Below are 14882 nucleotides of genomic sequence, written 5' to 3' on the forward strand. Positions count from 1 at the left end.
TCGCGAAGCCAAGATTCGGGGGATAGAAGTCTCTGTTCCGGCACACCGCCGGGACGGGGAAGTGCCCCGGAAGGCATCTCCATCGACACCACCGGCATCTTCATCGCCGCTGCTGTCTCCCATGATGAGGAGGGAGTAGTTCTCCCCCGAGGCTGAGGGCTCTACCGTAGCTATGTGGTTCATCTCTCTCTTTGTGATCTAGTTGAATATCATCTATGTGCTACTCTAGTGATGTTATTAAAGTAGTCTATTCCTCCTCCATGATGTAATGTTGACAGTGTGTGCATCATGTAGTACTTGGTATAAGCTATGATTGTGATCTCTTGTAGATTATGAAGTTAACTATTACTATGATAGTATTGATGTGATCTATTCCCCCTTTCATAGCCTGACGGTGACGGTGTGCATGCTATGTTAGTACTCGGTTTAAATTGCAATGGTCTATCATGCACTCTAAGGTTACTTAAATATGAACTCCGAATGTTGTGGAGCTTGTTAACTCCGGCTTAAGGGAGCTCTTGTATCCCTACACAATGAATGGTGTTTGTTATCCAACAAGAGAGTGTAGAGTAGTTTCAGTTATGTGATCAATGTTGAGAGTGTCCACTAGTGAAAGTAGGATCCCTAGGCCTTGTTTCCGAACATCAAAACACCGATTATTTACTGTTCCACTGCATGTTTACTCGCTGCCATATTTATTTCAGATTGCTATTACCACTCATATCCATCCATATTACTTGTATTTCACTATCTCTTCGCCGAACTAGTGCACCTATACATCTGACAAGTGTATTAGGTGTGTTGGGGACACAAGAGACTTCTTGTATCGTGATTGCAGGTTTGCTTGAGAGGGATATCTTTGTCCTCTACCTCCCTGAGTTCGATAAACCTTGGGTGATTCACTTAAGGGAAACTTGCTGCTGTTCTACAAACCTCTGCTCTTGGAGGCCCAACACTGTCTACAGGAAAAGAAGCGTGCGTAGACATCAATATGCTAGATGAATTGAGTGGTGCTGCTGTTTTCACTAAAATTGATTTGCGTAGTGGTTATCATAAAATTAGGATGAAAGAAGGGGATGAGTGGAAAACCGCCTTTAAAACAAAATGTGGTTTATATGAGTGGTTAGTAATGCCTTTTGGTTTGACTAATGCACCTAGTACTTTCATGAGACTGATGAACCATGGTTTGCGTGATTTTATTGGCAAGTTTGTGGTTGTGTATTTTGATGACATATTAATTTACAGCCGCAATGAATCTGATCATATTATACATATTCGACATGTTTTGCAAGTGTTGCGTGATAGTAAACTCTATGGTAATCTTGAGAAGTGCACATTTTGCAAAGATAAGGTCATATTTCTGGGTTATGTTGTCTCTAAGCATGGAGTAGAAGTAGATGTGTCTAAAATTGAAGCTATTCAAAATTGGCCTACTCCCATGAATGTGAGTCAAGTTAGAAGTTTCCATGGTCTAGCTGAGTTTTATCGCTGTTTTGTGCCCAATTTTTCTACTATTGCTGCACCTTTGAATGAATTGACTAAAAAGTGTGTTGCATTTGAGTGGGGCGTTGCCCAAGATCATGCTTTTGATGAACTGAAACGATTGTTAACTTCTGCACCGTTGCTTGCACTTCCTGATTTCAATAAGCAATTTGAGATTGAATGTGATGCTAGTGGTTTGGAATTGGTGGTGTGTTGATGCAAGAGGGTCGCCCAATTGCATATTTTTCTGAGAAACTTTCTGGTGCTAAGTTGAACTATCCAATATATGATAAAGAATTGTATGCTTTAATTAGAGTTCTTGAGGTTTGGCAACATTATTTGTGGCCAAAGGAATTTATCATACATTCTGATCATGAAGCTTTGAAATATCTGAAAGCCCAATCTACTTTGCATAGGCATCTTGCTAAGTGGGTTGAGTTCATTGAGTCTTTTCCGTACATTATTAAGCATAAGAAGGGAAAAGATAATATTGTTGCTGATGCTCTATCTAGGAAGACTATGCCGTTAACTCATCTTGATGTTAAAATTCCTGGATTAGAGGTGTTATGTGATTTATATGCGACTGATCATGATTTTGCTGAACCATACTGCCTATGTGTTATTGGTAAAGCATAGGAAAAATATCACATACACGATGGGTTCTTGTTTAGAGCTAACAAACTATGTGTTCCAGAATCGTCTGTGCGTTTGCTCTTGTTGGAGGAATCATACACTACTAGGGAAAGCCTTATAGCAGCACTCCTTACCGCCGGCGAGTTCGGTTCGAAGTGGCCAGCGGTAAGGCCTTTTAGGCCCTCCTCGCGTTACCGCCGGCGAGTTGGTTTTGGGTCGCCGGGGATAGGGCACTTACCGCCGGCGAGTCGAGATTGGAACAGCCAGGGGTAAGGCGGACCGAGAGCACCTGGATGGACCTCCCCTTACCGCCGGCGAGTTTGTCTCGGAGATGCCGGGGGTAACTTAACTACTGCTGGCGGAAGGGATTTGCAAGTGCCAGGGGTAAAGGGGGCTGCTGTGGACCATTTGGGCAGAAATTACCGCGGGCATTGATACGTCTCCAACGTATCGATAATTTCTTATGTTCCATGCCACATTATTGATGTTATCTACATGTTTTATGCACACTTTATGTCATATTCGTGCATTTTCTGGAACTAACCTATTAACAAGATGCCGAAGTGCCGATTCTTGTTTTCTGCTGTTTTTGGTTTCAGAAATCCTAGTAACGAAATATTCTCGGAATTGGACGAAATCAACGCCCAGGGTCCTATTTTGCCATGAAGCTTCCAGAAGACCGAAGAGGAGACGAAGTGGGGCCACGAGGTCGCCACACCCTAGGGCGGCGCGGCCCCCCCCTTGGCCGCGCGGCCCTGTGGTGTGGGCCCCTCGTGCCGCCTCCTGACCTGCCCTTCCGCCTACTTAAAGCCTCCGTCGCGAAACCCCCAGTACCGAGAGCCACGATACGGAAAACCTTCCAGAGACGCCGCCGCCGCCAATCCCATCTCGGGGGATTCAGGAGATCGCCTCCGGCACCCTGCCGGAGAGGGGAATCATCTCCCGGAGGACTCTACGCCGCCATGGTCGCCTCCGGAGTGATGTGTGAGTAGTCTACCCCTGGACTATGGGTCCATAGCAGTAGCTAGATGGTTGTCTTCTCCCCATTGTGCTTAATTGTCGGATCTTGTGAGCTGCCTAACATGATCAAGATCATCTATCTGTAATTCTATATGTTGCGTTTGTTGGGATCCGATGAATAGAGAATACTTGTTATGTTGATTATCAAAGTTATGTCTATGTGTTGTTTATGATCTTGCATGCTCTCCGTTATTAGTAGATGCTCTGGCCAAGTTGATGCTAGTAACTCCAAGAGGGAGTATTTATGCTCGATAGTGGGTTCATGTCTCCGTGAATCTGGAGGGGTGACAAGAACCTCTAAGGTTATGGATGTGCTGTTGCCACTAGGGATAAAACATTGGTGCTATGTTCAAGGATGTAGTCACTGATTACATTACGCGCAATACTTAATGCAATTGTCTGTTGTTAGCAACTTAATACTGGAGGGGGTTCGGATGATAACCTGAAGGTGTACTTTTTAGGCATAGATGCATGCTGGATAGCGGTCTATGTACTTTGTCGTAATGCCCAATTAAATCTCACTATACTCATCATAATATGTATGTGCATGGTCATGCCCTCTTTATTTGTCAATTGCCCAACTGTAATTTGTTCACCCAACATGATGTTTATCTTATGGGAGAGACACCTCTAGTGAACTGTGGACCCCGGTCCAATTCTCTATACTGAAATACAATCTACTGCAATACTGTTCTACTGTTTTCTGCAAACAATCATCATCCACACTATACATCTAATCCTTTGTTACAGCAAGCCGGTGAGATTGACAACCTCGCTGTTTCGTTGGGGCAAAGTACTTTGGTTGTGTTGTGCAGGTTCCACGTTGGCGCCGGAATCTCTGGTGTTGCGCCGCACTACATCCCGCCGCCATCAACCTTCAACGTGCTTCTTGACTCCTACTGGTTCGATTAAACCTTGGTTTCTTATCGAGGAAACTTGCCGCTGTGCGCATCACACCTTCCTCTTGGGGTTCCCAACGGACGTGTCAACTACACGCATCAAGCAAATTTCTGGCGCCGTTGCCGGGGAGATCAAGACACGCTGCAAGGGGAGTCTCCACTTCCCAATCTCTTTACTTTGTTTTTGTCTTGCTTAGTTTTATTTACTACTTTGTTTGCTGCACTAAATCAAAATACAAAAAAATTAGTTGCTAGTTTTACTTTATTTGCTATCTTGTTTGCTATATCAAAAACACAAAAAAATTAGTTACTTGCATTTACTTTATCTAGTTTGCTTTATTTACTGTTGCTAAAATGGCCACCCCTGAAAATACTAAGTTGTGTGACTTCAAAACCACAAATAATAATGATTTCTTATGCACACCTATTGCTCCACCTGCTACTACAGCAGAATTCTTTGAAATTAAACCTGCTTTACTGAATCTTGTTATGCGAGAGCAATTTTCTGGTGTTAGTTCTGATGATGCTGCTGCCCATCTTAATAATTTTGTTGAATTGTGTGAGATGCAAAAGTATAAAGATGTAGATGGTGACATTATAAAGTTAAAATTGTTCCCTTTCTCATTAAGAGGAAGAGCTAAAGATTGGTTGCTATCTCTGCCTAAGAATAGTATTGATTCCTGGACTAAATGCAAGGATGCTTTTATTGGTAGATATTATCCCCCTGCTAAAATTATATCTTTGAGGAGTAGCATAATGAATTTTAAACAATTAGATACTGAGCATGTTGCACAAGCATGGGAAAGAATGAAATCTTTGGTTAAAAATTGCCCAACCCATGGACTGACTACTTGGATGATCATCCAAACCTTCTATGCAGGACTAAATTTTTCTTCATGGAATTTATTGGATTCAGCTGCTGGAGGTACCTTTATGTCCATCACTCTTGGTGAAGCAACAAAGCTTCTTGATAATATGATGATCAACTACTCTGAATGGCACACGGAAAGAGCTCCACAAGGTAAGAAGGTAAATTCTGTCGAAGAAACCTCTTCCTTGAGTGATAAGATTGATGCTATTATGTCTATGCTTGTGAATGATAGGACTAATGTTGATCCTAATAATGTTCCGTTAGCTTCATTGGTTGCCCAAGAAGAACATGTTGATGTAAACTTCATTAAAAATAATAATTTCAACAACAATGCTTATCGGAACAATTCTAGTAACAACTATAGGCCATATCCTTATAATAATGGCAACGGCTATGGTAATTCTTATGGGAATTCTTACAACAATAATAGGAATTCACCCCCTCGACTTGAAGCCATGCTTAAAGAATTTATTAGTACACAAACTGCTTTTAACAAATCTGTTGAAGAAAAGCTTGGGAAAATTGATATACTTGCTTCTAAAGTCGATAGTCTTGCTGCTGATGTTGATCTTTTGAAATCGAAAGTTATGCCTAATGAGAATCATCATAATAAAATTGCTACTACAGCAAATTCCATCCAAGTTAGAATTAATGAGAATATAAGATTAATGGCCGAACTGCGTGCTAGGTGGGATAGAGAAGAAAATGAAAAACTAGCTAAAGAGAAGAATGTAGCTAAAGTTTAGACTATTACCACGACTAGTAATGCTAATGCTACACATGTTTCTGCACCTCCTACTATTAATAATAAAAGAATTGGTGTTAGCAATGTTTCCACTTCTAATGCAAAGCGCGAGAAACTGCCTGAAACTGCTAAAACTGCTGAAATTGCTTGTGATAAAACTGCTGAAATTTTTTCCAACATTGGGGATGATGATCCCATTGCTTTAGATTATAATGGTTTGAATTTTGATGATTGCCACATCTCTGAAGTTATAAAGTTCTTGCAAAAACTTGCTAAAAGTCCTAATGCTAGTGCTATAAATTTGGCTTTCACGCAACATATTGCAAATGCTCTCATAAAAGCTAGAGAAGAGAAACTAGAGCGCGAAGCCTCTATTCCTAGAAAGCTAGAGGATGGTTGGGAGCCCATCATTAAGATGAAGGTTAAAGATTTTGATTGTAGTGCTTTATGTGATCTTGGTGCAAGTATTTCTGTTATGCCTAAGAAAATTTATAATATGCTTGACTTGCCACCGCTGAAAAATTGTTATTTGGATGATAATCTTGCTGATCATTCTACAAAGAAACCTTTGGGGAAAGTTGATAATGTTCGCATTACCGTTAACAATAACCTTGTCCCCGTTGATTTTGTTGTCTTGGATATTGAATGCAATGCATCTTGTCCCATTATATTGGGAAGACCTTTTCTTCGAACTGTTGGTGCTATCATTGATATGAAGGAAGGTAATATAAAATATCAATTTCCTCTCAAGAAAGGTATGGAACACTTCCCTAGAAAGAGAATGAAGTTACCTTTTGATTCTATTATTAGAACAAATTATGATGTTGACACTTCGTCTCTTGATAATACTTGATACACACTTTCTGCGCCTAGCTGAAAGGCGTTAAAGAAAAGCGCTTATGGCAGACAACCCATGTTTTTACCTACAGTACTTTGTTTTTATTTTGTGTCTTGGAAGTTGTTTACTACTGTAGCAACCTCTCCTTATCTTAGTTTAGTGTTTTGTTGTGCCAAGTAAAGTCGTTGATAGAAAAGTTCATACTAGATTTGGATTACTGCGCAGAAACAGATTTCTTTGCTGTCACGAATCTGGGCTGTTTTCTCTGTAGGTAACTCAGAAAATTATGCCAATTTACGTGAGTGATCCTCAGATATGTACGCAACTTTCATTCAATTTGAGCATTCTCATTTGAGCAAGTCTGGTGCCTCGATAAAATTCGTCAATACGAACTGTTCTGTTTTGACAGATTCTGCCTTTTATTTCGCATTGCCTCTTTTGCTATGTTGGATGAATTTCTTTGATCCATTAATGTCCAGTAGCTTTATGCAATGTCCAGAAGTGTTAAGAATGATTGTGTCACCTCTGAACATGTTAATTTTTATTGTCCACTAACCCTCTAATGAGTTGTTCTAAGTTTGGTGTGGAGGAAGTTTTCAAGGATCAAGAGAGGAGTATGATGCAATATGATCAAGGAGAGTGAAAGCTCTAAGCTTGGGGATGCCCCGGTGGTTCACCCCTGCATATTCTAAGAAGACTCAAGCGTCTAAGCTTGGGGATGCCCAAGGCATCCCCTTCTTCATCGACAACATTATCAGGTTCCTCCCCTGAAACTATATTTTTATTCCATCACATCTTATGTGCTTTGCTTGGAGCGTCGGTTTGTTTTTGTTTTGTTTGAATAAAATGGATCCTAGCATTCACTTTGTGGGAGAGAGACACACTCCGCTGTAGCATATGGACAAGTATGTCCTTAGTTTCTACTCATAGTATTCATGGCGAAGTTTCTTCTTCGTTAAATTGTTATATGGTTGGAATTGGAAAATGCTACATGTAGTAATTGCTAAAAATGTCTTGGGTAATGTGATACTTGGCAATTGTTGTGCTCATGTTTAAGCTCTTGCATCATATGCTTTGCACCCATTAATGAAGAAATACATAGAGCATGCTAAAATTTGGTTTGCATATTTGGTTTCTCTAAGGTCTAGATAATTTCTAGTATTGAGTTTGAACAACAAGGAAGACGGTGTAGAGTCTTATAATATTTTCAATATGTCTTTTATGTGAGTTTTGCTGCACCGGTTCATCCTTGTGTTTGTTTCAAATAGCCTTGCTAGCCTAAACCTTGTATCGAGAGGGAATACTTCTCATGCATCCAAAATACTTGAGCCAACCACTATGCCATTTGTGTCCACCATACCTACCTACTACATGGTATTTTCCGCCATTCCAAAGTAAATTGCTTGAGTGCTACCTTTAAAATTCCATCATTCACCTTTGCAATATATAGCTCATGGGACAAATAGCTTAAAAACTATTGTGGTATTGAATATGTACTTATGCACTTTATCTCTTATTAAGTTGCTTGTTGTGCGATAACCATGTTCACTGGGGACGCCATCAACTACTCCTTGTTGAATTTCATGTGAGTTGCTATGCATGTTCGTCTTGTCTGAAGTAAGAGAGATCTACCACCTTATGGTTAAGCATGCATATTGTTAGAGAAGAACATTGGGCCGCTAACTAAAGCCATGATCCATGGTGGAAGTTTCAGTTTTGGACAATATCCTCAATCTCATATGAGAAAACTATTAATTGTTGTTACATGCTTATGCATAAAAGAGGAGTCCATTATCTGTTGTCTATGTTGTTCCGGTATGGATGTCTAAGTTGAGAATAATCAATAGCGAGAAATCCAATGCGAGCTGTCTCCTTAGACCTTTGTACAGGCGGCATAGAGGTACCCCTTTGTGACACTTGGTTAAAACATGTGCATTGTGATGATCCGGTAGTCCAAGCTAATTAGGACAAGGTGCGGGCACTATTAGTATACTATGCATGAGGCTTGCAACTTGTAAGATATAATTTACATGATACATATGCTTTATTACTACCGTTGACAAAATTGTTTCATGTTTTCAAAATCAAAGCTCTAGCACAAATATAGCAATCGATGCTTTTCCTCTATGGAGGACCATTCTTTTACTTTCATTGTTGAGTCAGTTCACCTATTTCTCTCCACCTCAAGAAGCAAACACTTGTGTGAACTGTGCATTGATTCCTACATACTTGCTTATTGCACTTATTATATTACTCTATGTTGACAATATCCATGAGATATACATGTTACAAGTTGAAAGCAACCGCTGAAACTTAATATTCCTTTGTGTTGCTTCAATGCTTTTACTATGAATTATTGCTTTATGAGTTAACTCTTATGCAAGACTTATTGATACTTGTCTTGAAGTACTATTCATGAAAAGTCTTTGCTTTATGATTCACTTGTTTACTCATGTCATATACATTGTTTTGATCGCTGCATTCACTACATATGCTTTACAAATAGTATGATCAAGGTTATGATGGCATGTCACTCCAGAAATTATCTTTGTTATCGTTTTACCTGCTCGGGACGAGCAGAACTAAGCTTGGGGATGCTGATACGTCTCCAACGTATCGATAATTTCTTATGTTCCATGCCACATTATTGATGTTATCTACATGTTTTATGCACACTTTATGTCATATTCGTGCATTTTCTGGAACTAACCTATTAACAAGATGCCGAAGTGCCGCTTCTTTGTTTCTGCTGTTTTTGGTTTCAGAAATCCTAGTAACGAAATATTCTCGGAATTGGACGAAATCAACGCCCAGGGTCCTATTTTGCCACGAAGCTTCCAGAAGACCGAAGAGGAGACGAAGTGGGGCCACGAGGTGGCCACACCCTAGGGCGGCGCCCCCCCCCTTGGCCGCGCGGCCCTGTGGTGTGGGCCCCTCGTGCCGCCTCCTGACCTGCCCTTCCGCCTACTTAAAGCCTCCGTCGCGAAACCCCCAGTACCGAGAGCCACGATACGGAAAACCTTCCAGAGACGCCGCCGCCGCCAATCCCATCTCGGGGGATTCAGGAGATCGCCTCCGGCACCCTGCCGGAGAGGGGAATCATCTCCTGGAGGACTCTACGCCGCCATGGTCGCCTCCGGAGTGATGTGTGAGTAGTCTACCCCTGGACTATGGGTCCATAGCAGTAGCTAGATGGTTGTCTTCTCCCCATTGTGCTTAATTGTCGGATCTTGTGAGCTGCCTAACATGATCAAGATCATCTATCTGTAATTCTATATGTTGCGTTTGTTGGGATCCGATGAATAGAGAATACTTGTTATGTTGATTATCAAAGTTATGTCTATGTGTTGTTTATGATCTTGCATGCTCTCCGTTATTAGTAGATGCTCTGGCCAAGTTGATGCTAGTAACTCCAAGAGGGAGTATTTATGCTCGATAGTGGGTTCATGTCTCCGTGAATCTGGAGGGGTGACAAGAACCTCTAAGGTTATGGATGTGCTGTTGCCACTAGGGATAAAACATTGGTGCTATGTTCAAGGATGTAGTCACTGATTAAATTACGCGCAATACTTAATGCAATTGTCTGTTGTTAGCAACTTAATACTGGAGGGGGTTCGGATGATAACCTGAAGGTGGACTTTTTAGGCATAGATGCATGCTGGATAGCGGTCTATGTACTTTGTCGTAATGCCCAATTAAATCTCACTATACTCATCATAATATGTATGTGCATGGTCATGCCCTCTTTATTTGTCAATTGCCCAACTGTAATTTGTTCACCCAACATGCTGTTTATCTTATGGGAGAGACACCTCTAGTGAACTGTGGACCCCGGTCCAATTCTCTATACTGAAATACAATCTACTGCAATATTGTTCTACTGTTTTCTGCAAACAATCATCATCCACACTATACATCTAATCCTTTGTTACAGCAAGCCGGTTAGATTGACAACCTCGCTGTTTCGTTGGGGCAAAGTACTTTGGTTGTGTTGTGCAGGTTCCACGTTGGCGCCGGAATCTCTGGTGTTGCGCCGCACTACATCCCGCCGCCATCAACCTTCAACGTGCTTCTTGACTCCTACTGCTTCGATTAAACCTTGGTTTCTTACTGAGGGAAACTTGCCGCTGTGCGCATCACACCTTCCTCTTGGGGTTCCCAACGGACGTGTCAACTACACGCATCAGGCATCCCGTTTCATTTTCGCCGGGGGTAAAGTTTGGGCCATTTGGGCCGAGACTACACAAGCACCCTCGCCGCCACACACGCACGAGTCGTAGCAACCTAACCCTTAGCAATATTTCCTCCACACCCACAGCTGTGGCGACGGCGGCCACCCACCAGGACGAGCTCGCCCAAAATGCTCCGCCGCCCTCGCCACTTCCTCCCCGCGAAACACCGTCGCCGCCCAAACCCCAACCCAAACAGCCCGCCGCCGATCCCCCCACCCCGACCTACACCCGCGACATCGTCCGCCGTGTCACCAACATACTCCGCGACCACCCCTGGTCGGCGGCGCGCCCGCTCCTCCTCTCCCTCCCGGGCCTCACCTGGGACTCCCACACCGTCGCCCGCGTCCTCAAGACCCACCCGCCCCTCCAAAAGGCCTTCCTCTTCTTCCGCCTCGCCGCCTCCCCCGCCGCCGACCCCAAGGCCGCCTTCCGCCACGACCGCTACACCTACACCTCCATGCTCCACCTCCTCGGCGAGGCCGGCCGCGTGCCCGCCATGCTTCGCCTCCTCGCCGAGATGCTGCGAGCCGGGGTGGACCCCGACGCCGCCACGTTTACCACGTTTCCCCGATGCTGAGAGCTTTCCCCCGCGTGGCCTGTGGTTGCCGACAGGATCCTCGCCCCAAGGTGGGCCGCGAGGCTGCCTCCCTACCCCGGCGACCCCCCGACCCCGGCGGCTCCTACGACTATCACCCTTCCCCTGGATCCGACCAATGCGCCCTCCATCGGCACCCTGCTCGCTCGCGTCGGAGTTGGGTACAAAGGCGACGGCGGCCTCGGTTGGTGGACGTCCCGATCTGCAGCATCGGCTGCTCGGAGCTCCTGCTGGTGGGGTCCTCCGAGTGCAGCTCCTTCCGCAGCGCCGTCCCGATCTGCAGCGCCGTCCCGATTTGCTCGCCCCCAAGCGACCTCGACGCCGTCGCGTCGGCCTTGGCCTCCAACGGTAGCTGCTTGATGCCCTTGATTCGATTCTGAACCTGGTGTTGATTTTTTGGTGTGCAGCTAGAAATAGATGAATTCAATACTCAATTTTGATTCGATTCACTTTAGTACACGGCAAATATAGTGAGAAATTTGATGTTTGTATTTTTGTTTGGCAAGAAAAAAGACATATTTTGACTAACTATTGCTTCAATTCGTCTAAAATTTCAGTTTCTTCATATTATTCCGAATTCTGAATTAGTTGGCTTCAGGTTCTTGTTCCTCTGGTTTGCTTCATGTCCTTGAACAACTGCATCAACAGCGGGATCAACAAGGTGTACGTCCTCACCCAGTTCAACTCCGCCTCCCTCAACCGACACCTCTCCAGGGCCTACAGTTTCGGCAATGGCGTCGGCTTCGGAGACGGTTTCGTTGAGGTGTGAAACTCTAGAATTCAGACTGCATGCATTTTGTTCAGGTAATTACTGTATACTACCTCTGGACAGTTTTAATTGACGCAACCCGAACTGTTTTTGTGAATGATGCTAGCTGAAAACGACATCGATTTGCGTCCATTTAATCCGAACGGAGGGAGTATGTATTATTTTTCGCAGTTGTCTGTCAAAGTGCATGGTTTTCTCTGAATTTAGCCATTATGCTGTAGCAAACTCTGTCGATGTTTGAGGTAAAAATATAAGTGCTACGATCATTTTCAGCAATGAACACACAAGTTAGTTCGATCATGTTTCTTCTATGATGGATGGGTAGCTGTATTCTTTCCTTGTGAGATTCAAGTTAGTGTGGATCTAAGACTGGGGTTAAGTTTTGTTGCTAATGACCTATTTCTTCTAACAAGATACTGTGTAGACATTCATATATTGTGTGTTGTTAGGATACACTTCCTTATTTTCCGGTTTTCTTGATATTTTTTCTACTTTCTGATTTCTTTTTAACAGTGGAAAGAACTGGAACATGACTGCGTTATGTTGATATTTACAGAACTTTTCAAGTTTGATACCAATCCCGGTTCTCTTTGGGGTGAGATCAATGCTATCATGGCCCTGCACTTTGGGCATGAAGGGTGGGACCAAGGTGAAGGTGTATGATCTGATGGCATTATGATGAGTTTCTTTTTTCTCAGGATGTTTCTGTAAAACGCGGCTCTAGCTGGCCCCAACCTTGTAATATTGCTTAATTAATGTAATAGCAACTATATGGCGAAGGTGGACGTTCTGGTGGCTAGCTTTTTTTTATTCTTGTACACACATAGCGCTGGCGAATATGGCATGTGCCGGTGGTACACTCAGTTACCCCCGGCGAATTGGCTAGGCGCCGGGAGTAAAAAATACCGCTGGCAAATATGGAAAGGCGCCGGGGGTAACAGCATGTTACCGCTGGCGAACACGAATGTGCCGGGGATAACCCCTTACCACCGGCGAGGTGATCGCTGGCGAATGCGAAGGCGCCGGCGGTAGCCCAAGTCCATGCGCCGGTGGTAAGGCCTTTTCTAGTAGTGATATGCTGGAGGTTTGATGGGTCACTTTGGGCGTGAGAAGACGCTACTCATGCTCGCTGATCATTTTTATTGGCCAAAGATGAGGCGGGATGTGGACAAGTATGTGAAGAGGTGCATTACTTGCAACAAGTCCAAGTCCAAGCTGAAGCCTCACGGTTTGTATACTCCGTTACCGGCACCTACTACACCTTGGGAAGATATTAGTATGGATTTTGTGTTGGGTTTGCCGCGTACTAAAAGAGGCCATGATTCTATATTTGTGGTAGTGGACAGATTTTCTAAAATGTCACACTTTATTGCCTGCCACAAAAGCGACGATGCGTCGCATATTGCTAACCTGTTTTTCAGGGAGATTGTTCGACTACATGGAGTCCCGAAGACTATTGTTTCTGATCGTGATGTGAAGTGCATGAGCTACTTCTGGAAGACACTTTGGGGAAAGCTGGGGACAAAGCTACTGTTCAGTACTTCTTGTCATCCTCAAACTGATGGTCAAACTGAGGTGGTGAATCGAACCTTGTCACAACTGTTGAGATCCTGATCAAGAAGAACCTGAAGGAGTGGGAAGAGTGTTTGCCGCATGTAGAGTTTGCTTACAACAGGGCGGTACATTCTACCACGGAGCTATGTCCTTTTGAGGTGGTGTATGGTTTCAAACCCATTACTCCACTTGATTTGTTGCCTTTACCCATACATGAGAGAGTTAATATGGAGGCATCCAAGAGGGCGGATTTTGTGCGAAAAATCCATGTGAAGACTAAAGAGTTGATAGAGAAGAAAGGCAAGAGCAATGCTGCAAGGATGAACAAGAAGCGCAAAGAGATGTTGTTCAAGCCTGGTGATATGGTCTGGGTACATTTTTGCAAGGATAGGTTCCCGAAGTTGCGGAAGTCTAAGTTGAAGCCTCGTGGTGCTGGTCCTTACAAAGTGCTTGCCAAGATCAGTGATAATGCATACTCGATAGATCTTCCAGTTGATGAGTTTGGTGTCAGTAATTCTTTCAATGTTGCTGATTTGACACCATATGACGGAGAAGACCTTGGAGCGTCGAGGTCGACGCCTTTTGAAGGGGGGGGGAGATGATGAGGACATCCCTACTACACCACTACCTCCGTCATTGATGAATGAAGACGAACCTGCTGTGAAGCTCAAGTCCAATGAAGTTCGGATTGGACCAATTACAAGGGCTCGTGCGAAGCTACTTAAACAACAGGTGAACTTGTTTCTAAATGATACTTTGATTGATGAGTACTTTATACTGCCTAAGTCCTATTACTTATGTATCATCAGGTATCAAGAGGAGACGAGCATTGCACGAGGAGTAGAGGAGCAGCTGGACATGAAGACGGACGTCAAGATGGGCGTGAAGCTGGACATGGAGCTGGACATGAAGATATCTCATGGACGCTCGAGGGAGGAGCGGGAGGCATGCGCGAGAGGAGAAGTCGAAGTCTAGGCCGGTCCAGCGCCCGGTTAGACCGGCCTCCAGACCGGCCAGCCCGGTCCCTGGCCCGGTTGACCGGGTGGCAACCGGATGCATCGTACCGGGGCCAAACCGGACAAGTTTTGCGAACTTCCCGGTTTGCCGCCCGGTTGACCGGATGCCACGCCGGCCGGCCCGGTCCCTGGCCCGGTTGACCGGATTCCAGACCGGATCCATCCGAGTCTGTCTTGACCAGATCTATTCTGGGTCGGTTTTACTTGTATCTTTCGACCAGAACTCGT

The 14882-nt window shown here is 44.1% G+C and overlaps 1 protein-coding gene across 1 annotated transcript in view; it reads left to right on the top strand.

The window, feature by feature from the left end:
- LOC127339887 (uncharacterized) overlaps positions 1 to 12883 on the top strand; it is a 76536-nt gene extending 63653 nt beyond the window's left edge. The window contains exons 2-4 of the mRNA XM_051365686.1: positions 10707 to 11663; positions 11914 to 12119; positions 12641 to 12883. Of these exons, the coding sequence (XP_051221646.1) occupies positions 10707 to 11297 (591 nt within the window). The 3' untranslated portion in view covers positions 11298 to 11663; positions 11914 to 12119; positions 12641 to 12883. The remainder of the gene's footprint in view (positions 1 to 10706; positions 11664 to 11913; positions 12120 to 12640) is intronic.
- The last annotated feature ends 1999 nt before the right edge of the window (positions 12884 to 14882 follow it).

This window comes from Lolium perenne, chromosome 1, assembly GCF_019359855.2.
Source record: "Lolium perenne isolate Kyuss_39 chromosome 1, Kyuss_2.0, whole genome shotgun sequence".
Classification (NCBI taxonomy): Eukaryota; Viridiplantae; Streptophyta; class Magnoliopsida; order Poales; family Poaceae; genus Lolium; species Lolium perenne.